Here is a 25,237-nt window from a genome sequence, read left to right as displayed (position 1 = left end):
GGAATAAAATGAGACCTGCTGCAGATAACTCAAGCTTATCTTTAGTAAAAGACCCCCTAAATGTAATTAGTTACTCTACTTAAGTAAAAGTTTTGTCACTTTTACTTGTGAAGAAATACTGGAAGCATTTGTTACTTTTACTTTTATCAAAGTAATAATTTCACCAATTTGTATGACTTTACTCAGTTACATCAGATGTTTGCAATTAAAAGTAAAAAGTAAAAGTGGAAGCAAAACGTAAATGGTGTTTCCTTAGTAAATCAAATGAAACAGCAAAACCTGCAATAGGATTTTGTTATTACAAACCTGCCCACCTGTTTACAATGCCACGCGGCAATACTGACACACCCCATTCAAAGTGAATGGGCTGTGTTGGCATTACCACACCAAATGTCCGAAGAACAACAAAGAGAGTTCAATTCTCCTGCAAAAACACACAAAGAAACAACAAGTCAAGCGGAAGATATTCAGAAAGACCAGACTGAAGTCACAGATGTTAACAGTCAAAAACGATGGTTTATTAAGACAATGGTTTATTAAGACCCTACACGGTCCATGTTTCGGCCAAGAGGCCTTCTTCAGGTGTCTTCAAATTGGCAAACACAGATAATCCAATCAAAAGTGCTTATGTGATAAACCAATCAGGATAAGAGCTATAAAAAACGCTCAGTCTGTCCAAATACAGCGTAAGTCTCCGCAGTCACTAGTGCGGCTCTGAAAATAGGAGGGCTTGTCACACTAACAGTGATCATCTCATCTTAAGTTTTACTATAAGAACAGTGGAGTTGCCTGAGTTTGTTGAATTAGTCTCCAGCTAAATTGAACAGTGATGAGTTGGGTCACTTTGGAGCAGAGATAAAGCTGAAGCTAGTTGCAGTTCTTGGTGATCAAGTATATGTCTCTACCACAACAGACTGCTGGTCATCCCATGGAAAATTTTCCCCCTGGGTGACTGCACTGGATTGATAGAGTCTTTGGAGAGGAAGTCTGCTTGTCTGGCCTTAAGACTAAAATGTTCCCACACATTTAATATTCTTGAATCAGTTCTCTAAGATATTCAACCAGACTTTGCCAACAGATGAAACATTGTTAGAAGAACAACAGACAATGATTCCAGCTTTGTGAAAGCCTTCTCTGCAATTGGACAGCATGGCAACGATAACAAGATGAAGATGCAAATGATGAGTTATACAGCGCTATTTCTAATGCAGATGATAATGACAATGATGAAGACAAAGAATTATTTGCTTCATGGAAGTCAAGTGTTTTAGTCAACATCTGCAGACCCTGTCAGAAGACATCAGTATTTTTTCAGCCTGGTCTGATTTGAAGAAACTTTTTATCAGACTGTACTCCTTTCTAGCTGTGCTGGATTGATGACTCACAAGTGCACTTGCATTGGTGACAGTCATTTTCTATTTAGTTTTACTAAAAGCAAAGTGGTTTGAATTGTAAAGCAATAAAGTTATTTGGATAAAAACGTTAACAATAGTTCCATTCATTGTAGTTGTGCTACTTTACTTTTTACTCAAAATTATTATATTAGGCAATAACATTTTTACCTTCACTTTAAAGTTTTTAATATGTTCTTCACTATACTTTTTATTTTTACGTAAGTATTAAAATATACATTTATTTGTACTTTTACTTAATTACTTTGAGCTAGTTCTTTGAACAAAACTGGTAACTTGAAAAGGACTCTGCTTCTTTTTTAAAATACCCTTTATTTAATTTTAACAAATATCCAATTATACCTTTTGTATCATCAATACAGAGAGAAAAAATTCAAAAAGGAAACATAGACAAGAGAACAACTAATAAACATCTCTTCCTTAGACCTCTATAACGTGAGGGATGGCTAGCAATATAGGAGGTAAGATAGAGCATTGAGAGCAGCAAAAACGAACAAAACAAAACTGAATGGAGGAAAGCACTGGCGAAACACAAATCGGTTATAAAATCTGCCAAATTCAGGGGTCCTTTTACTAAGCCACAGTAAAATGTGGCCTGCGGCAGTGTAGGCATGTGTTTTGGGTGCATTCCGGGCCAGTTTTTACTGTGTCTGCAAAAAAGGGCTTTTTTTCATGGGACGGGAAAAGGGCATGCAGTAAAACTGAAACCAGCGCATCTAAAACCAGCCTGAGCCCTTAACGTCATCCATTGATCTAGCGGTAAGGTCCTGTGGACCTGGTTGAGAACCCCTGATCTACACTGATGACATTCTCCTGATTTATTATGTTGACCTGGAAACACCTTGCACCACCCCTCTCCAATCTTGTATAGATGTTGTTTCTCACTGGATTATTTCACGTAGCATGGTTCTAAATCCTGACAAAATCGTAGCATGCTGGATCACTGGCAATTCCATTTGTCCCTCCTCTGTTCTTCAACTCATAGGTTCATCCATCATGCCAGTCAACACTTTTCATTACCTTGGTGTGACAATTGATATAATTGTCTTTTGACCATACATTTCCTCCCTCGTTAAATCTTGTTTCTACTCTCTAAGTCAGCTTCGGTGTGTTCAGAAGTTCTTTGATCACGATTCCTTCCATGCTCTCATTCTCTCCTTATTCATGTCTAAAGTTGACTATTCCTCAAGACAAAAAAATTATTGGCGTATTTATCAACTATACACATCTCAAAAATGAATATATGCTACAAAATAAATGGAGACCACATATTATGTAATGAAAACTTATAAATTCAAAGATTTAAAAAACTTAACAATATTTAAGTTTGATTGGTGCTCAGTGATAACATGTTAATCCCACATTAGGAAAAACAGCATACTGCCATTATAGCACCCGAGGAAAAATATTCTTGTAACTTCTTGTACTTTGTATTTATATGTTTTCATTATATAATATGTGGTCTCCATTTATTAAGCTTGACTATTGCAATGTTATTTATGCAGGTTACTACTACTACTACTACTTATCATTTCTATAGCGCTACCGGACGTACGCAGCGCTTCACACTTGAACATAGAGAGACAGTCCCTGCTCAATAGAGCTTACAATCTAATTATGACAGACAGACAGGACAAGTAAGGGATAAGGGTTAGGACAGACAGGACATATCAGGGATAGGGGACAGTTGAAGGTTTAGGTTTAGGAGTTAAAAGCAGCATCGAAGAGGTGGGTTTTTAGCCTAGATTTGAAGATGGCCAGAGATGAGGCTTGGCGTACCGGCTCAGGAAGTTTATTCGAGGCATACGGTGCAGCAAGATAGAAGGAATGGAATCTGGAGTTAGCAGTGGAGGAGAAGGGTGCAGATGAGAGAGATTTGCCCAGTGAGCGGAGTTCCCGGGGAGGAGTGTAGGGAGAGATGAGCGTGGAGAGGTATTGAGGAGCTGCAGAGTGAATGCATTTGTAAGTCAGTAAGAGGAGTTTGAACTGAATGCGGAAACGGATAGGGAGCCAATGAAGAGTGGCCACGTTGGGCTGGCTGTAGTTTCAGGTTGCCATGTGGCAACCCTTTAGTAAAAGGATTCCTTAGTACCTACATTTATTGTCCTCTGTTTTTCTCATCAGTCTCATATTATTAGAATAATATTATTATTCTTTTTGTGGAATAATGGTATGTTTTTCTGTATATGGCAGTTAGTAGAACACATATTTCTTCAGCTTGGAGTGGAGACTTGAAGTGTGAAATTTTTCTGGTTTGCCAAGAGGATTTATAGCATAGCCATTAATTGGGGAAACTGGAAAACTGGCCATTTTCCATCTGAAGCAAAAGTAACCTTAGCACGCAGGAAAAACTCGCATAAGGGTGTGCAAAAGCCACTTTCTATCACAGCTCAGTAAAAGGACTCCGATATGCACACATGAAATGTCTTTTTGTTTTGTTTTTTCTTTCTGTTAAAAACAAAGTCAATCACGCAAACTAGACTAGGTTGGCATAATGTATATGAGAAGCATTATTTAGTGTGCATTTAACCTGCTTTTGGCATTTATTGACAGTGTTAAGTAGCCAACAGATGGCCTCAGTGTAGATGGAAGACTGACAAAATGAAGTTCTTAGGGCTTTTTTTTTTAGTAAATTCTGTTAGCTAAACACAATGTAATACTGTAGCCGAAAGCATGACTTGCAACAGATGAACCCAGGGTATTATATCTTGAGAATTCTATAGTTTGATGGTGTTGCTACAACTGCAAATGATTAGCAATTCGCTTAGCCCCAAGTTCCCAGTTTTACATATGCAAATGGCACGTAAGCTGATCAGTTTTGAAAAATAGAGGCATTACCGACTGTATTTAACAGCATAAAAATATAACAGGTGTCATCTATGTCCGACCAGTCATCCAATGGGCCCAGCATCTTGTCTGCAACCGTAGTTTGTCTAATTCACTTGAAAGTATGTAGAAGTTCTCTTCCCTGTTAGTCATTCCCAGACGTAGGAATTGGTGAACCTAATGCGTGCCTGGTTAATAAATGTAAACGAATCTGTCCTCCAGAAAATTGTCCAAACCTTTTATAAAACTTACTATGCTGTTAAGTTTGACCACGTTCTCTGGCAACCTATTTCAAAGCTTAAGGGGATAGTTATCACGATGTGGGAAAAGTTGGGCTTTTATTGCACACTGATTTACCTCTGAATCACCAACTGGTCATAGTTCAGGACTGCAAGTTACTGACTCCCGTGGTAAATGAAAAACGCTGCTTGTCAGCCCCACCTCACAAGTAGCGTTATTATTCTAGCATCCTAGGAGCGCAGAGTCACAAATCCAAGGCCTGATGGTCCTCGGCTGCATTTTAAAGGGGCTGTGTGTGCTGTCAGTTCCCTGATCAACACCCCCAACCAAACCCTGCCCAATCAACACCCCCTTAATCAAGGCACCCCTCCAGTCAAGCCCCCCTAAACAATACCCCCTACTCACAGTTTCAATAAAGAACTCTCTTCAACAGGACTAGCCCCCCCCCCCCCTAAGTCTACTAGCACATGTCCATGCTCCCAATGCAAGATCAATCTGTCATCCCTCCAGCCCTTGCAGGTACTGGATTCAAAATGTCATTGGTGACTCCTAGTGGTAGTCTCCATCTACCACTAGGGGCCAGGTTGCCATATAAGGGCAAATGGCAAATATAGAGCAACCTGACCCCTAGAGGTAGTACCACAAGACCATCATGGGGACCACTGGTGTCATTCTGAACCCAACACCTGCAAGGACAGGAGTGACTGAGATTCACTCCTGCCCCAGAACCTCCTGGACCACTAGAGACATGAACTGATAGGTAAAGGGATATGGAGAGGGACCTTGATTGAGAAAGCTTTTTCCAGGGGGTTGTTGATTGGGTGGGGCCCTTGATCAGGTGGGGGGATGTTTCCTGGACAGTAAAATAAGCCCAGGTTATGGAATTTTCATAGTAATGAAATGTTTTGCATCTAATTACTATATAGCGCATTAACCTAAAAAGCCCTGTGGTACCGCACCAAAATTTACATTAAAGCCCTTAAACATGCATTAAGGGGCAAATAATGCACACTATGGCTGTATCGCTGCCTAAAACTTAGCTCCCTAATTGTGCATGGACTGAAAAATTGCCTTCCTCAAATTTGCTTTTTTTTTGTTCATGGAGTGTCCCGTGCGCCTAGTTCTATTTGAAAACGTAAATAACTGTTTCCTGTTTTATTTTTTTCCTCCCACTTATAAAAAACTTCTATCATATCTCCTCTCAGCCATTTCTTCTCCGACCCATAGAGACTTAACCTCTTTAGTCTTCCTTCAGAAGGAAATTGTTTGTTTCCTTTATCATTTTTGTTTCCCCTTTTCTGATTCTACTATATCTTTTTTGAAATGAGTGATAGAAAATGCCAGCAATAGTCAAAGCTTGTACATAAATATAGGCAGAGACATTATAGTATTCTCAATTTTATTTACCTTGTCTTTCTGAATACAGTCTAGCATTCTGTTTACTTTTTTGACTGCCACTATACACTAAGCAGATGATTCCAGCAACTTCAAGAATTGTTTCCTTGGTGGTAAGGCCTAATAGCATATGCATTCAGAAACTAAAAAAGAAAACTCACAACAGCAACAGTGGAGGAGTGGCCTAGTGGTTACGGTGGTGGACTTTGGTCCTGAGGAACTGAGTTCGATTCCCACTTCAAGCACAGGCAGCTCCTTGTGACTCTGGGCAAGTCACTTAACCCTCCATTGCCCCATGTAAGCCGCATTGAGCCTGCCATGAGTGGGAAAGCACAGGGTACAAATGTAACAAAAATAAAATAGATACTATTGGAGATTCGACATGGAATGTTGCTACTATTGGAGATTCTACATGGAATGTTGCTATTCCACTAGCAACATTCCATGCAGAAGGCTGCGCAGGCTTCTGTTTCTGTGCAGGACGTCAGACTCACAGAAGCAGAAGCCTGCGCGGCCACATTGGTGATCTGCAAGGGCTGACTTCTACATGGAATGTTGCTAGTGGAATAGCAACATTCCATGTAGAATCTCCAATAGTAGCAACAGTGGAGGAGTGGCCTAGTGGTTACGGTGGTGGACTTTGGTCCTGAGGAACTGAGTTCGATTCCCACTTCAAGCACAGGCAGCTCCTTGTGACTCTGGGCAAGTCACTTAACCCTCCATTGCCCCATGTAAGCCACATTGAGCCTGCCATGAGTGGGAAAGCGTGGGGTACAAATATAACAAAAAAAAATGGTGTTCAATAAAGATGAAATCAAAACTCCAAAAATGAACTTAAAACCTCTCCATACAAAAGTAAAACAAAACAACCCCCATACAAATGTAAAAGAAACAAAACAACCCATTGTGCCTACTTAGATTGTAAGCTCTTTGAGCAGGGACTGTCTCTCTATGTCAAGTGTTCAGCACTGCGTGCGGCTGGTAGCGCTATATAAATGTTATTAGTAGTAGTAGTAGTAGTAGTATTCAATATGAAATCCAGTTTTGTGTACATATAATTTTGATTCTTTTCCCCCATGGTCATGTAACATTTTATTTGCATTTTAGGTGTCTGTTTCCCCATTCTGCAGGTTACACAATTTGTGTTTGTTTTGACACCTTTAAGCATTTAATGTGATCTGTAGTTTTGACCATTTCAATCTTAGGACTTTTTTTCTGGTTGTTATGAATAAGTTTACCCCCCACCCCTTCTATTCCCAGTGCAGATCCCTGCGAAACTCCACTATTTACCTATTTCCACAGGGAGAACTAGCAATTTCATGTTCCAAAACATTATAGATCCACAGTAAAACCACACCTCCAATCCTGTGACTTTAATTTCTTGATGTGTCTCTCATAAGTTACAGTAACAATGCCCTCAGCTGTTTGTTGTCTTGAGGGAAGGGCCTTCAGCAGGGGAAATTAATAACATTCCCCTACCCCCAACACCCCCCACACCCCAAGTTGTGTCTAAAAGGTTATGGAGACTAGGAAAGGCTGAACCATCAAGGGCTATATATTCCCCCTGGTGGTGGGTCCAGGGATAGGGGAAGGGGATAAATGGCTCTCTATGGGGGTCTTTTACTAAATGTTAGCTCAAGTTATCTGCAGTAGGTCCCATTTTATTCCAATGGGCCCTGCTGCAGATAACTAGAGCTAATCTTTATTTATTTATTTGTTGCATTTGTACCCCACATTTTCTCACCTATTTGCAGGTTCAATGTGGCTTACATAGTACCGTCAGTAGATAACAAATACAAAGTTGTATTATTTTTATTTATTTTTTTTTTTTATTGCATTTGTATCCCACATTTTCCCACCTTTTTGCGGGCTCAGTGTGGCTTACAATAAGTTGTGAGTGATAGAAATACAGTTTGTTACTACTCGGTTATGGATTACACTGTGAGGAGTTAGGCGAGACAAACTCAGAGTGTCATTTAGGAATATAACAATGGAAAAGAGCAGTTAAACATTAGGGGAACAACGGGAAACTAAAAGGGGCAGTACATACAACAAGAAAGCATAAAGGCATACATTTTCTGTGAGTAGAGGTATGAGTGTGGTGAGAGTACAGGGGATGAGAATTCAGAGTGGCTGTATTGAAGCATTGTATAGTATTGAACCGTGTATAGTGATCGTATGAGGTACAAATGGAGTGTCGGAATGGATGAAGATTGCGTGTTGTGTTGTCCTGTTCGATCATAGTCATGCTGTGTTGATAGGTGAAGACCCCCTAGGTTACCAGTCTTGGAGGTCCCCAGCTGTCTAAAGTTTCCAATTCAGCCATGAGAGCCCTTTAAATCATACCACCACCACCACCACACAAATGGGCTTTTTTTTTTTTAGATTGTTCACTTGTTGCCACAGCATGACGTTTTTGGCACAATGTGAAACATTTCTTAAGAAATGTACCTGTGGATGCAGATGAGCCAGAAGCAAATTAGTATATGACCCCTAAAGAAAGATTTCAGCTTATATCCCAAAACAAACTAGTTCAGTTTTTCTTCTATGTCCTTATCCTCATTAACGGAATTCAAACATGCGTGGGATAAACATAAAGGAATCCTGTGCAGAAGAAAGGGATCCTCAGGAGCTTAGCCTAGAATGGGTGGCAGAGCTGGTGGTTGGGAGGCGGGGCTAGTGCTGGGCAGACTTATACGGTCTGTGCCGGGGCTGGTGGTTGGGCGGCGGGGATAGTGCTGGGCAGACTTATACGGTCTGTGCCAGAGCCGGTGGTGGGTGGCAGGGATAGTGCTGGGCAGACTTATAGGGTCTGTGCCAGAGCTGGTGGTTGGGAGGCGGGGTTGGTGGTTGGGAGGCGGGGATAGGGCTGGCCAGACTTATACGGTCTGTGCACTGAAGAGGACAGTACAAATAAAAAAGTAGCACATATGAATTTATCTTCTTGGGCAGACTGGATGGACCGTGCAGGTCTTTTTCTGCCGTCATCTACTATGTTACTATGTTACTATGTAACAGGCCCTTTTACTCATAAAAACACAGAAAATGACAGCAGATAAAGGCCATATGGCCTATCCAGTCTGCCTATCTATATCTTCTGCTATCTTTTCCTTCCCCCTAAGAGATCCCACATACCTGTTCCATACTTTCCTGAATTCAGATACAGTCCTCGTCTCCATCACCTCCACTGGCAGGTTGTACCACACATCCACCACCGTTTCGATAAAGAAGTACTTTCTTAGATTACTTTTGAGTCTATCCCCTTTCATCTTATGCTCTCTCATTCCAGAGCTTCCTTTCAGTTCAAAGAGACCTGCCTCCTGTGCATTTATGCCATGGAGATATTTTAATGTCTCAATCATATCTCCTCTCTCTCATCTTTCTTCCAAGCTACACATATTGAGGTTTATGAATCTGTCTCTATATGCTTTATGATGAAGCCGACTGACCATTTTTAGTAGCCACCACCTGGACATTCTGTTTATAACTTTTTGAGGGTGCAGTCTCCAGAACCACACATAGAGGAGCATAATCGAACGCGAACGCCCATCTCCATGGATGTCTATCTCCGAGAACGCATACGTGAAGGGGCAGGACAGACCGTATTTTCGAAAAAGATGGGCGTCCATCTTTTTTTTCGATAATACGGTTTGTGCCGGGCAAATGCATCGGATTTGTGCGGATTTGAGCTGGGTGATATTGTTTTTCAGCGATAATGGAAACCGAAGACGCCCAGCTCAAATACGAACAAATCCAAGGCATTTGGTCATGGGAGGGGCCAGGATTTCTAGTGCACTGGTCCTCCTCACATGCCAGGACACCAACCAGGCACCCTAGGAGGCACTTGTAACAATTGTTTAAAGAAAGTAAAATACCTCCCAAGTCCATAGCTCCCTTCCCTTGGGTGCTGAGCCCCCCACATCCCCCCAAAGCCCACTGCCCACAACTCTACACTATTACCATAGCACTTATGGCTGAAGGGGGGCACCTAGATGTGGGTACAGTGGGTTTTGGGGGCGGTTTGGAGCGCTCCCATTTACCAGCACAAGTATAAAAGGTAGGGGGGGATGGGCCTTGGTCCACCTGGCTGAAGTCCACTGCATCCACTAACAACTGCTCCAGGGACTTACATACTGCTGTGATGGAGCAGGGTATGACATTTGAGGCTGGCATAGAGGCTGGAAAAATAAGTTTTTAAAGGTCTTTTTTTTGGGTGGGAGGGGGTTAGTGACCACTGGGGGAGTCAGGGGAGGTCATCCTCGACTCCCTCCGTTGGTTATCTGGTCATTTAGGGCACTTATTTGGGACTTGTTCGTGAAAAAAAAGGGTCCAGAAAAAGTGACCTAAATTCATGCTAAAAACGCCTTTCTTTTTTCCATTATCGGCCGAGCGCGCCCATCTCTCCTGGGCCGATAAACACGCCCAAGTCCCGCCTTCACCACGCCTCCGACACGCCCCCATCAACTTTGTCTGTTTTTACGACAGATTGCAGTTGGAGACGCCCAAAATCGGCTTTCGATTATACCGATTTGGCCGCCCACGGGAGAAAGACGCCCACCTCCTGATTTGGGTCGAAATATGGGTGTCTTTCACTTTCGAAAATAAGCTGGATAGTACTCTAAATAGGGCCTAACAGAGACTCATACAGAGGCACTATCACCTCCCTTTTCCTGCAGGCCATTCCTCTTCCCATGCAGCCAAGCATCCTTCTGGCCAAAGCCAAAATCAAACGGTTGGGAATTCTAGTATTGGTCTGTCTATTGCAAATAGTTTCTTCAATAATGGCTAATGCTTCTAGTTGTGGGATATTGGTGTACAGAGACTCAATATCTAAGGTAACTAAGACTAGTCCTTCCAGATCTCCATCATATTCCTCAAGTATATTAATGAAATGTGCTGTATCTTGTACATATGATTTTATGAGAGGGATATATGGTCTCAAGAAAAAATCAGTAAAAATAGATAATGGTTCTAAAATTGAGCCATTTCCCGAGATGATGGGACGTCCAGGAGGATTCTCCATACTCTTATGAATTTTAGGTAGAATATAAATCGTGGGAATGGTAGGATGATTATTCACTAAGAACTCCTGACATTGTATGTAATTTTCGGTTTTCTTCATACAGTCATCATTTTAAAGCTATCATTAAGAAACATTGGCATATTATACAGACACTTCCTTGTTTTAGAAATCTCACACCAACATTTGCATTGTCAAGAAACCCAAATTTAAGAGATCATTTAGTCCCATCAGCTCTTCCCACACTTGATCAATCTGTTGAAGCAAAGACTGGTCATCAGCCATGTAACACATGTTCAGTTTGTGTTCATTCACTAACCCTTCAAGCATTTGTTCATCCTATTACTAAGAAATGTTATAAATTAAATTTTAGTAGCAATTGCAAAACACAGAATGTGATATACATAATCTTATGCCCATGCGGTTTGATATATGTTGGTAAGACCAGTAGGATGATCAAAGTTAGGATCATAGAACACCGTAGCTGCATTAAGAGACAAATTAAGACAGCACCATTGGTCGAGCATTGGATACAGGCTGAACATAATTGTGATGATATAAAATTTTTTATTTTTAAAACTTTTAAAAGCGGTTGGCGTGGTGGTAATTTGGATACCACGTTGTTAAGAGCTGAACAGCGTGCTATTTATGAATTAAATTCAGAATTTCCGAATGGTTTAAATAAGGATTTAGAACTCATACACTTCTTGTGATGAATATTTTCCGTTTTTATTTGTTAACTTCAAATTGGCACATACGAACATCTGTTTTCCATCTATTACCCTTAATTTGATTTACAATTTTTGGTTGCAAAATTTTCCAATTGGCTATTATTATTTTTATTCATTATATATCTGCGTTATATGCAATGTTATTTTACAATTTGTTATCCTTTGAATCATATTTTTTGAATTATACATATATTTCATTCATTACATTCATCATTAGGTGATTCTACGTTGCTCAAATGATGTTTACAGTTCATACATTATAAGTTCATTTTTATTTTCATCTCATTCATTTCTCATTTTCATTCATTTATCTTTAGTGCTTTCGGAATTGCAGTATCCGGTGATATATTTTGAGTTATATTGGGACTTGTTTGGATGTCTATAACAATTTATATCGTCTATTTTCAGACGGGTGTTGACGTTTGTCTTTTTGTTTTAACATATTAGTATTCTTATTTATTACGGATTAGTACTAATGGTAAAGCTTCAGCTCACATACATATTTTTTTATTATTATGGGTCTCCTCCCCTTTTATTTTGTAAAGCATTTGGACCGCAATCGCCCAATGCTTCATCTTCGTCTCTCAGCTGTTTTTGAGTATCATGTTTGCCTGCATGTCATTCAAGCTTCGGCTCTGATACTGTACACGTCACTGATTGCTTTTGACGGTTGCAACGTCATTTTGTTTACTTTTGAATTTTAGCGCTTGTACTGGCGCATACGGTCTGTATATACCATTCATTGCTTCAAACAGATCATTACGTCATTCCGTTCCTTTTAAATAGCAGCGTTTTCATTATAGCCGGCTTTTTCACAGATTTGGAGACTTACGCTGTATTTGGACAGACTCAGCGGTGAGGTTCTAAGTTTTACATCGATCCTTTTAGAATTTTCACATACATTATGTGTTTTTTACTAATTCCATTATTATTCATCCGACCTGTAGCCTCTTATGTTATATCTTTATATTTTTGTATTTTTAATGGCCATCGAGCTGTTTAGGCGATTGGGTTGTTCCGTATTACTACATTTTTTTCTTCTATTTCACTATATCCCGCGACAGACACGCATTACTTCATATTATATTATTACAATAATATAGAGTGTTCTGTAACAATAAAGTCTGGTAACTCTTGTTCCCTTCAACACTTCATGTTTGTAGCTTATATGACAGGTTTTTTCACATATAATCGGTACATATTAATCGTTCAAGTTTACATCACACTATTTAATGGCTTATTCTCATAATGTTATTTTACAAATGTAATACTTTTTGTTTCTATAGTTTTTTATAGCTCTTATCCTGAGTTCCATCCAGATTGATTTATTACATAAGCACTTTTGATTGGATTATCTGTGTTTGCCAATTTGAAGGTACGAAACATTTTCAATGATATCTCAGCAATGGTTTCTTTTTGGTATCAACATTTATCGCTTATGCTTGCATTTACCAAATTTTATGTCCGTTTTTATTATCATTTTTATAATTACATCTCGCCTAACTCGCCTAACTTTAGGCACTGACAATTTTGCCCGCTAAAAGTAGATGTAAATGCCAGCACCTAAATTCAGTTTGGCTGAATTCTATATTTATGTGCATAAAATGGTGGAACGTACTTGAAATGCCCCTAGCCATGCCCCCCCCCCCCCAATTTTTGCACATTAAGATTTATACATGGATTGTTAAAGAATATGATCCACATGTAAATCCTAAATAATGCCAATTAATGCCAATAATTGGTTGTTAGCAGCCAGTTATTGGTGCTGATTGGCTTGTTAAGCAATTAAGTTTAGTCGCTGTTTATAGAATCTGAGGGAGGTAGTGTGTAATTGCAAGGGGGTATATACATTAGTAGGACTCAAACTTACTACAAGTAACTAATAGAATACTGCAAGTTATACAGATCTCCAGCACTTTGGTGCTAATACTTACACTAGTCCTATGTCTCACATTTAAATGATAGGAATGTTTATACTCAGGCATATAAAGAAAAGTAGGAGCCTAAGGGAGTCTTTTACTAAGGCGCGCTAGCATTTTTAGTGCGCGCTAAAAATAGGCACACACTAAACACTAGAGACACCCATAGAAATACATTGGCGTCTCTAGCGTTTAGCGCGTGCCTATTTTTAGAGTGCGCTTAAAACACTAGAGTGCCTTAGTAAAAGACCCCCCTGTGTTCCTTTATAAAATAGGCTCTTAGCAGGTGTCCTGTGATAGAATTGTCATCTGTACAAGTGCTAAACCATTATTTACATTCTCAAATTGATTATACACATGTTAATTCATAGGTCTATGCATATACAAGTGATTTCCACACAAACCGTGGGAAAAGGAGACGGATACAAGAAAGCAGAAAATAGAGACTAGGACCAATATAAATAGTAAAATAAAATGCCCAGACAACAAAGAGAGAAAACATATTTTATCCTGAATTTATAAATTGGAATAGTTCAGCTTTGGGAAATATGCATCTCTGATCTGTTTGTATTTTGCTCAGTATAAGAGGAAAAGCATATCCGTTTCTATATCTCCAGTGGGGTTTTCAGTTAAATTGTTTGTTGTTCATGTATTTCTATTTCTAATTTTTGGCCCCTCATTTTGTATTTAGTGTTGGGCCTGTCTATATTTTGTGTGTGTGACTTGCGATATTCTGCTAGCATGTAGTTTTCTGTGTAGAGATTGGTAGCAGTCCTGCTTGTTCTGTTTTCCCAGTAAAAGGTGTATCAGTGTTCTAGAACATTGTATAATATTTGTAGTGCTGCCTTTTCATTGGTAGGATTGGTACTGTTTGAGTTCAGGCACGGATGTTACGGTGTGACAGGTTTGCTAGAGACTCGGAGTAGTATTTTTGCAGGATTTTGTATCGCTTTATAATTTATCTTGTAATCGGCTCCGGAGGGAAGTTCTGTTGCTGTTAACTCAGGTGATCCAAAATTACAATATTAATTTAAAGCCAGGGCTTTTTTTGAGGGGGTACTTGGGGGTACTGAGTACCGGCACCTTTTTCATTGTCTGCTAAAATTGACCTATGTATCCATAAGTTTTAATGAAAGAGCTCAGGCTCTACACACCAATCTGCCTTGTCATAGATTCTGTGACTGGTTGCAGGGGGCCTGGCTATTATGGGGTGGGTCCCTCAGTGATCACTCCACTCTTGAAGGGTGGCCAAGCATTTGAGTACCAGCACCTTTTTTGCTTGAAAAAACGCACTGTTTAAAGCTAAATATTTCAAAGAATGATGTCAAATTATTCGTTTTTGTAGGATCTTTTTGGTGAGAGTAGAGATTGTTGCTTTAGCTATCTGTCCCTGGAAGCTTAGGGCAATTCTTTGGGAGAAGAGACAGGCAGTCCCAGCCTACACTAGCTCATATAAACCACTGTTGTAGCTACATTAAAGCAGTGGCGTAGCCACAGGTGGGCCTGGGTGGGCCAGGGCCCACCCAATTAGGGCTCAGGCCCACCCAACAGTAACATACGTATTAGCGGTAGCAGGTGGGGATCCCAAGCTCCGCCAGCTGAAGACTTCCCCCTGATGGTAATGAAAACTCTATTCTCCACGATTCCGGCACCTGTGCATGCTCAGTTTTCAGTGCATGTCTACTGCAGACTGCTAAGGTGAAAAGAAGCATTTTCCTGCCAGCTGAGATTTTTTTTGGTTGTGGGTGAAGGGGAGAACACTTGGTGCCCACCCACTTCTTGCCTAGGCCCACCCAAAATCTGTTGTCTGGCTACGCCCCTGCATTAAAGGAGGTTCCTTTCAGCTCCAGCATACCCTGAATTATTTCTAGCACACTATTCTTTTAACCTTGGGCTTCCCTTGGCTCCTGTGGGTGGAGCAATGAGTACTTGGGCCCTTGTACAAGTTTTCATTTCGGGTCCCCACTCCGGCTGACAGCAGGAGAATAGAATTGATGATGTGACAGGCCTGGTGCTTTTTTAACCTGCTCTTCCTGCTGCTGGTGCCTCTCCTGCCCACGCAGTTCACAGCTCAGATTAGCTGTTTGAACTGTACGACACTCCACAGATTTCTGTAGGCTCCGAATGTGTAAAAAGCAACCTTCCTGCACGCGATATGGGCTTTTCAGGTACATAATTCTACTTATTGATGGCCAATGTAACCCTCCCTCCAACCCCTCCCTTGGGGGGGGGGGGGGGAGGTAGTTCAAAATCAGACCTTGTTTCATGGATATCTTTAGAAACTGGGACCTAGCCCTGACACTTCTGAGTACCACTTGCATCACTGGCAGCAACATAAGTTATAACTACATTTTTCTCCCTGGTTTATTTTAGGGAGACGTAGTTACATTGCACAACTAATGAGAAGCAGAAAAATTCTGAAGTTCGTAAGACATCTCAAAATATCTGCTAATATGCAATCAGCCAGGGAACTTGGCAGGAGAATGATTGCATGTGGGTAGAACAGCAGTTTCCAAAATAATTATGTGGGCTGTGAACAGATTTTGCGAAGCAGAAAAGACTGGGCAGCAGCCTAATGAATGTACAAATTAACCTTAATAAGATTCTATACAAGTTCTGTGAGGGGAGAAGAGAGGAAAATAATGGACAGAAATAATTTGAAAGGAAAACAAAACAAAAAAAAGATAATAAAAAAGAAACTGAAATGAATGAAAACCTGTTATAGTATTCTATGCATGTTTTTGCTTTCTGGTTATATAATGGATAATATTCTGCGCTATAAACGTAAGCTGATTCTAAGTAGCATTTCAACCTGTGTTAATTGCTGGGGATTGTCGTTGACAAAAGATGTGAAAATCATAGAGCTGCAAAATGTTACATGAGCAGCATGTGCTGCAGTAGATTGTCATGGTAACACTTCCTTGTCGCATTGACGTGCCATAATGAGGGGACATGCAATACTTGCAGAAATAAAAACACAGCATGATGAATGCAGTACGGGACTAGATTGGCTGAAATGCATTGCTGCATTAGTGTGCATTAACACACATTAACATTGTGTTTTACACATAAGTACATAAGTACATAAGTAGTGCCATACTGGGAAAGACCAAAGGTCCATCTAGCCCAGCATCCTGTCACCGACAGTGGCCAATCCAGGTCAAGGGCACCTGGCACGCTCCCCAAACGTAAAAACATTCCAGACAAGTTATACCTAAAAATGAGGAATTTTTCCAGTCCATTTAATAGCGGTCTATGGACTTGTCCTTTAGGAATCTATCTAACCCCTTTTTAAACTCCGTCAAGCTAACCGCCCGTACCACGTTCTCCGGTGAAGAAAAATTTTCTCCGATTCGTTTTAAATTTACCACACTGTAGCTTCAACTCATGCCCTCTAGTCCTAGTATTTTTGGATAGCGTGAACAGTCGCTTCACATCCACCCGATCCATTCCACTCATTATTTTATACACTTCTATCATATCTCCCCTCAGCCGTCTCTTCTCCAAGCTGAAAATGGGACCTTTAAAAAAACGAACGTGCATTGACTATATTTTGTGCGATCTAAGACAGTAGTGCAATTTAGGAAATCTAACACATACAGAGAGTTTTCCAAACTACATTAAAGATGACGGGGATGCCCCATCCCCCACCCCATCCCTCCATTTACCTGTGATGAAATTCTTTCCGCCTTAATGGCTGGTCCTGGAGATACAGATATCAGATCCAGATGCTTGATAGCAATACCATAAGTTTTCAACTATTTTCTTGGCAGCAGCTACATGAACTGTATTATATTTCAACTCCCTTATGACAGCTCAACTTTTCGCATGGCCGTGCTTGCTGTGATGATCTGGCCAGGATACAAAGACTGAATCTACTTCAATCAGTTGTACCTCAGACACTTGTTTCTGTTATGGTCGGTCTTCCTCATATTTATTGCAATGTTTCTATTTTCTTACTTAATGCGAGATCTGCAAGGGACTGTAATGCACGAAGCTGCTTATTGATTATAAGCTTCATTTGTTATCCATTCCTGAATCCTAATACCAATATCAATACCGAAATTCTCGTATATTCCACAGAAGCCGTTCAAAGTTGATGCAGATTACAAGATAAGAAGACCAGACAGTCTCTAGAGAAAAAACAAACAATTTTATCAGATAAAACCCAATTTGTTGTTTTTTTTTTAAAGAAAACCCTTCAGTTGTTTTTTTTTTTTTGCAATTGCTCTTATTTGAATGGGAATGGCATTCCGTACTTGTGCGGTAAAATAAGCAAAGCTAGTTGAGAAACGTTTTCGAATGGAGGCCCTTTGGACTAGGAAATTGTTGCAGCATTGGTTTCCTGGCTGCAGCAGATCTGATTGATGATAGTAAACCAATCAATTCTAGCATATAAAATGGAGCATTACCATATAATATATTAAAAATCATAGGGGTCCTTTTATGAAGCTGCAGCAAAAGGGGGCCAGCGAGTCAGCAGCGGGTAAAAGGCAGGTTTCTTAAAGAAATGACCGTGCGGCAAGTGAAGCACTTGCTGTGCGGCCATTTCAGGGGGGAGCACTTACTGCCACCCATTGAGGTGGCGGTAAGGGCTCCCGCGCTAACCCGGCGGTAACATGGCAGCGTGAGGCACTGCCTGTTTACCGCCAGGTACACACTGGTGCTACAAAAATTGAAATATTTTTGCAGCGCTGGAAATGGCGCATGCTGGGGGAGGGAACTACCGCCGGGGTGCTTTGGTAGCTCGGCGGTACTTCCCTTTTAGTGAGCAGCCCACGTCGGGCTTACTGCCGCTTCAGAAAAGGACCCCATAGTGCACAATTTAAACTGGATGCAACAGGGGCGTGGCCAGAGCCCGAGGTGGGGGGGCACATTTTAGTCTCCCCCCGCCGCCTCACAACTCCCCCTCACATCCTCCGCTTCCCCTTACCGCCTCATCGTTCCCCTCAAAAAAGCAAACCCCCGCCAGCTGAAGCCTTAGCCGCGTTCGCTGCCCTGCTCTTTCTTCTTGCTGACGTCCTGTGCACGCTTCTTTAAGTGAAACTGAGCATGCTCAGTTTCACTTAAAGGAACGTGCGGGACGTTAGGAAGAAAAAGAGCACAGGGCAGGGAATGCGGCGCGCCGGAGACCAGCGCTGAAGAAGGCTTCAGCTGGCGGGGGTGGGGGACCCCCGCCAGCAAAACCAGGGGCCCAGATGATATTTGGGGGGGGGGCCAGGCCCCCGTGGCCCCACCTAGCTATGCCACTGGGATGCAAACTTCCAGTGGAAGCCAATGCAATGTTTTCAAACTAGGTGTTGCTCTCTCGTTTTTATGAGTCCTGGTTATTTGATGAGAACCCTTTACCAATTAATCAGTTGTCTCCTGTTTCTTGTACTTGGGTGACTCACTGTTGAATTGATAGAAGAGGTGAAGGTCTTAAGTTTGTGTAAGAAAGCATTTATGATTTCCTGTCAGGGATTGACAGATAGTGATAACTTTGAGGCTGTCTTCTTATTAATTTCTGCAAATCTAGCAATTTGTTTGGAATTATTTTTCTCACTAGGTATTTGGTTCACTGAATTATTTTCCGTTATAGAAGAGTTGCTATATTCCAGCATGCATTTTAGTCATGTGATTTCATTAGATGATTTCAACTTATGTGAGGACTTAGATCCTCTTCCAGATGCAACAGTTAAATCTTATTTAGGGGTCCTTTTACAAAGGCGCACTAGCGTTTTTAGTGCATGCATTAAATATGCATGTGTTAAATTCTAGAGATACTCACATTAGCCCTCTCCTCAAGTCACTTCACTGGCTCCCTATCTGTTCCCGCATTCAATTCAAACTTCTCTTACTGACCTATAAGTGCATTCACTCTGCCGCTCCCCAGTACCTCTCTACTCTTGTCTCTCCCTACACCCCCCTCAGATACTCCGCTCTGTAGATAAATCTCTCTTGTCTGTCCCCTTCTCCTCTACTGCTAATTCCAGACTCCGTTCCTTTTATCTCGCTGCACCTCACGCCTGGAATAGACTTCCCGAGCCTGTACGTCTAGCCCCGTCTTTGGCCGTTTTCAAATCCAGGCTAAAAGCCCACCTCTTTGACGCTGCTTTTGACTCCTAACCACTACTCACTTGCCCTGTACCCTTTTATCCCCACCTCTTTAATTCCCTTACCTCTTAGTTGTTCTGTCTGTTTGCCTGTCCTATTTAGATTGTGAGCTCTTTGAGCAGGGACTGTCTTTTCATTTGTACAGCGCTGCGTATGCCTTGTAGCGCTATAGAAGTGATAAGTGGTAGTAGTAGATGCCCATATATTCCTATGGGTGCTTTTAGCATTTAGTGTGTGCTAATCACACAGTAACCTCTAATAATGTAGCTGCAGTGATGCTAGTTATCAGGGGGAGGTGTTTTTAAATCTCCAAAGCTATAATTAGCATACTGGGTGGGTGGAAACTTAAGAATGGATCCAGGATGAGGGGCAATGTTCATTATTCAGCATCCCCCACCTGTCATATGCTTAACTTAAAACCCTATTACTTTACAGTATATAATATTTCTACTTGCATAATCTTCAGTAACATGCGTAATACCAGAAATACCTCCAGCTGTCATAATAATTTATTCAATTAAGATATTCCTCCATAGCTACAGAATGGGGAAAGGTCATTTCCTTGAAAAAGCCTTATATTCTGCTATGCTATGTTCATTTTTTGTAAAAATGTTATATTGTTTGCAGCTTATTCATTTTTACCTACCAAATGCTTATAAAAGATTTCAGGTTGGCAATATTCATTTATTTAAAAAAAAAAAAAACACCTTATAATATGCTCTATCTTTCCATCCTAGGTGGGGGACAAACAATAAAACATACACAATATGAAAGACAGACATAATCACAAATGACAATAAATAACCCTAAAATCTACTGCGCCATGAGCAGAATCAATCAAACCGAGCCAATAAATTAAACAGGGAATACCTGAGCAAATACGAAAGCTTTCAGGTGCTTTCTGAATTGTATGATAGAACCTATGGTCCTTAAATCAAAAGGTAAGGTGTTCCACGATCCAGTGCGTTCGATGTAGAAAATAGCAGATTGATATTTATCCAATCTAATATATTTAAATGAATGTCCAGAAGCATCTTATCTGTATAGCAAAGAGAGGGAGCAAAGTACAAACCAAAGTAAAAAAAAACAAAAAGTACCAGGGGCCTTCAAAAAAAGGGGAGCATCTTTATTTTTACCAGCACTTTTTCCCACTCATGGCAGGCAATGGAGGGTTAAGTGACTTGCCCAAAGTCACAAGGAGCTGCCTGGGCCGGGAATTGAACTCAGTTCCCCAGGACCAAAGTCCACCACCCTAACCACTAGGCCACTCCTCCACTCCATATATTTTGTTGAAAACAATCCTTGAATGGACCCGACACGGTCCGTGTTTCGGCGCCCAGCGCCTGCGTCAGGGGTCACAAAGCGTAGCAGATAAGGTACAACCGTATTGTAGAATTCAATACACATGCTTGAAGCGATGTTTCGCACCGCCGTGTTGTCCCTTCACACACGATTGAACAAAGTGATACTCTCATGAACAAACTCCTCTAGTCCAAAATGCGTGCTGAGCTAGTATTCTATAAAGGGCGCTCAACGCGACGTGCTCTCTGCAGAATGCTAGCTTAGCGCAAAGATCATCCCAGCGCCTAACTTTGAGTGCCCTTTACTGATTTTCGCCCATTGCACGTATTAATTTGTGCTTATATTATTTTTCTCGTATATGCACAAAAAGTTCAAAAACACTACTACCTTTTTTAGTTTTAATTTATTTGTAATTTTAATGAATTTTACAAGATACACTTGTACAGAAAAGGAGTATTACCATACCATACAAGAAAATATTTTATAAAGAAAATCTATTAAATGATAATTACTGCTAAGTCCACAATTGTAGGCAAGGCACAATTCAAAAATTGGTTAACATAGGAAAAAATGAGTAGAACATGTTCCCACTTATCCTATCACGGAGTAGATACCAATGGAGGAAGCACAAGAGAGTTTACGGCTGGTTCTTGTCTGGAGTCCAGGAATTTTGCTAACTGATCACTCTCAAAGAAAACATATTTAATTGATTGAAATTTAACAACACATTTGCAAGGAAAATTAAGCCAGAAAATTCCCCCCTGTGACAATACACGATCACGAAATTTCAAAAAAGACTGACGTCTTTTCTGAGTTTGTCTAGCAATATCAGGAAATACTTTGACTTTGCAATTCAGAAAGACTTCATGTCTATGTTTAAAGAAAGTTTTCAAGATCCAGTCCCGATCCGGCTGTAGAACAAAGTCTATAATTAATGTAGCAGGTTGTACTCCACATAGTTCATCTTCAATTGTTTGTGATAAATTCAAATTTAGCTCCTCAAATGGGGTTTCCATAGATGGTATTATGTGCTCACTTGGTTTCTTAACATAGGGAGCCAAATAATAAATCCTTGCTACAGGTGGAAACAATTGTTCAGTAATTTTTAATACTTCAGAAAGATATCTTTTGAATGTTATTAAAGGAGCCTTTTTTAGTTTTGTTACATTTACACCCCGCGCTTTCCCCACTCATAGCAGGTTCAATGCGGCTTACATGTTATATACAGGTACTTATTTGTACCTGGGGCAATGGAGGGTTAAGTGACTTGCCCAGAGTCACAAGGAGCTGTCTGTGCCTGCAGTGGGAATTGAACCCAGTTCCCCAGGACCAAAGTCCACCACTCTAACCACTAGGCCACTCCTTAACATTCTATGTAGAAGCCTGCCCTTGCAGCCGCGCAGGCTTCTGTTTCTGTGAGTCTGACGTGCAGGACGTCAGACTCACAGAAACAGAAGCCTGCGCGGCTGCAAGGGCAGGCTTCTACATGGAATGTTGCTGGTGGAATAGCAACATTAACATTCCATGTAGAATCTCAAATAGTAGCAACAGAATCTCCAATAGTAGCAACATTCCATCTAGAATCTCCAATAGTAGCAACGTTCCATGTTGTTGTTACATTTGTACCCCACGCTTTCCCACTCATAGCAGGCTCAATGCGGCTTACATATTATATACAGGTACTTATTTGTACCTGGGGCAATAGAGGGTTAAGTGACTTGCTCAGAGTCACAAGGAGCTGTCTGTGCCTGCAGTGGGAATTGAACCCAGTTCCCCAGGACCAAAGTCCACCACTCTAACCACTAGGCCACTCCTTAACATTCTATGTAGAAGCCTGCCCTTGCAGCCGCGCAGGCTTCTGTTTCTGTGAGTCTGACGTCCTGCACATACGTGCAGGACGTCAGACTCACAGAAACAGAAGCCTGCGCGGCTGCAAGGGCAGGCTTTTACATGGAATGTTGCTGGTGGAATAGCAACATTAACATTCCATGTAGAATCTCAAATAGTAGCAACAGAATCTCCAATAGTAGCAACATTCCATCTAGAATCTCCAATAGTAGCAACGTTCCATGTTGTTGTTACATTTGTACCCCACGCTTTCCCACTCATAGCAGGCTCAATGCGGCTTACATATTATATACAGGTACTTATTTGTACCTGGGGCAATGGAGGGTTAAGTGACTTGCCCAGAGTCACAAGGAGCTGCCTGTGCCTGCAGTGGGAATCGACCCCAGTTCCCCAGGACCAAAGTCCACCACACTAACCACTAGGCCACTCCTCCATTCACCTATACAATACCACATAAAGCAACACTGCCTCCACTGCTTATCCACTTATTATAACCACTAAGAGCTAACTGCATGCCATGTTACTGAACAACCTTTGCCCTTACAAGCTGTCAATTTTTGAAGTGCAAACATTTTGCTCTTTAGCAAACAGTCTCCCATGTCTGAGAACCTTTCACATGACCCTCTTTACGGAAACGTTTCCTTTCTGATGTGTTTCTTGGAATTTATATTCTTACTTCCTAGGACCCTATCATCTCTTAAACAGACAGAAAAAAATATTGTGTATTTAATCATGGATATGATTAGGTGCGAGCTCTGTTCAAGGAAGCAGGTTAATCACGCTTTTAAGAACAGTTTTAAACACGGGACTTTATCTGTTTTATTTCAACAGCGATGGCTGGGCAGACAGATATGACGTGACAGATGGCTATCAGCGGGAAGCTGCAGGAGGAATAACGATCAAGCTTCAGTCTCCTGATGTGAAATGGTTTGATGATTATTACCTGCAGCTACGGCCAGAGACGAATCACCGGAACCCCTGGTTCCAAGAATTCTGGCAGCACAGGTTCCAGTGCAAGTTGAAGGGGTACTCGCAGGAGAGCCAGAAATACAACAAGACATGTAACAGTAAGGACATTTACAATTCCTATCCTGAATCTAGAGAGAAAATGTAGCTTTGGTCGGTCAAAAATGCATAATTAGAAAAAAAAGATCATGCAAGTTGACTGTGTTCTGGTGATTCAACTTCAACCTATAATAATTGTCAAACAAGTAAAAATGTGGGTAAATCCATTTTTAATACTAATTAATCATTGGAGATTCTTCTGTTACTAGGAGATCTTTACTGATCCACGTAGGCGCCTATGCACGCCCAGCACGCGCCAATTAGGAATTACCGCCCGGCTACCAAGTGGCCCGAGCGGTAATTTCATTTTTTACGAACATCCACTACACGTGCCGGAAAATTTACGGCACGCGGCGCTGACCGGGCGGTAATCAGCTGCGTACGAGTGCTGACGATTACCTCTCAGTTAACGTCCATTTTCAGACAAAAACAAAAAGGCCTTTTTTGCAGGTGAACTGAAAAATGGACCTGCGCGTGTCCAACACACGTGTCTACACCAGCACAGGCCATTTTTTCAGCGCACCTTTGTAAAAGCACCTCTTAATGATTTTGATATGAATACATTAACCGCCGGATTCTATAAATGGCACACAAATTTACTCACACAAAATTGAACGCTATCCTGAGATGTGCTTGCAACTGAACTGGCTAACCAGCCAATTAGCACCAATAATTGGGTGCCAACAATTATTGGCATTAAAAATTGGCAAGAATTAGGACTTGCGCACGCATCTTGCTAGGCATTATTCTATAAAGATTAGCGCGCAAATCCTATAGTGTGCAACTCAGAAGAGGGAGTGGCAATGGGAGGGGCATAAAGGGGTCAGGGGCATTCACTAAAGATGAATGCAGTATTACTGAATACAGGGGATCCACACCTAATATAAGCACCAGGATTTACACTAGGTTTCAGTTGGTGTAAACACTTGCCCCCTCAAAGTTTGGTGCAGAAATCGGCTCTAAGCACTTTTCCGGAAACGGTGTGCAACTCGGAGCGCCGTTTATAGAATAGAGCTTTTCCCGGAATTTTTTGGCACCATTTTTTTCAGCACCATTCACTGAATCTAGTTCTTGATGTGCATTTCAGACTATGTTAAAAAAAAGACGCCAAAACTAGAGGAGAACAAACTATTTCTTTTTCGCTGCACTCACAGTTAAAACATGGAATCTGGTGCCACAGGTGATGAGAGCAGTTAGCGTATCTCAGTTAAAAGGGGTTTGGCCCACTGATGCTGGCTCTTTGGGTGCAGCAGGTGCTCGAGCCCTCTCCAATTCTGAGCAACCTCCGTCTCTATAGCCAGGGAGGACTAATTTGAGTTGAGTTTATCACCTTCAATAGTTAGAGGCAGGCTGTGATATCATCACTGGCCTGCACGATATGGG

At 41.2% G+C, this 25,237-nt stretch overlaps 1 protein-coding gene across 2 annotated transcripts in view; it reads left to right on the top strand.

Annotated features, from left to right (window-relative positions):
* GRM5 (glutamate metabotropic receptor 5) overlaps window positions 1–25,237 on the top strand; it is a 580,379-nt gene that overhangs the window by 448,249 nt on the left and 106,893 nt on the right. For both annotated transcript variants that reach the window (XM_030200161.1, XM_030200160.1), the window contains exon 3: window positions 23,621–23,856. In XM_030200161.1, the coding sequence (XP_030056021.1) occupies window positions 23,621–23,856 (236 nt within the window). The remainder of the gene's footprint in view (window positions 1–23,620; window positions 23,857–25,237) is intronic.

This window comes from Microcaecilia unicolor, chromosome 4 (genome assembly GCF_901765095.1).
Source record: "Microcaecilia unicolor chromosome 4, aMicUni1.1, whole genome shotgun sequence".
In the NCBI taxonomy this organism is placed as follows: Eukaryota; Metazoa; Chordata; class Amphibia; order Gymnophiona; family Siphonopidae; genus Microcaecilia; species Microcaecilia unicolor.
The sequence above is the reverse complement of the archived record's forward strand: the minus strand, read 5'-3'. Positions and strand labels throughout refer to the sequence as shown.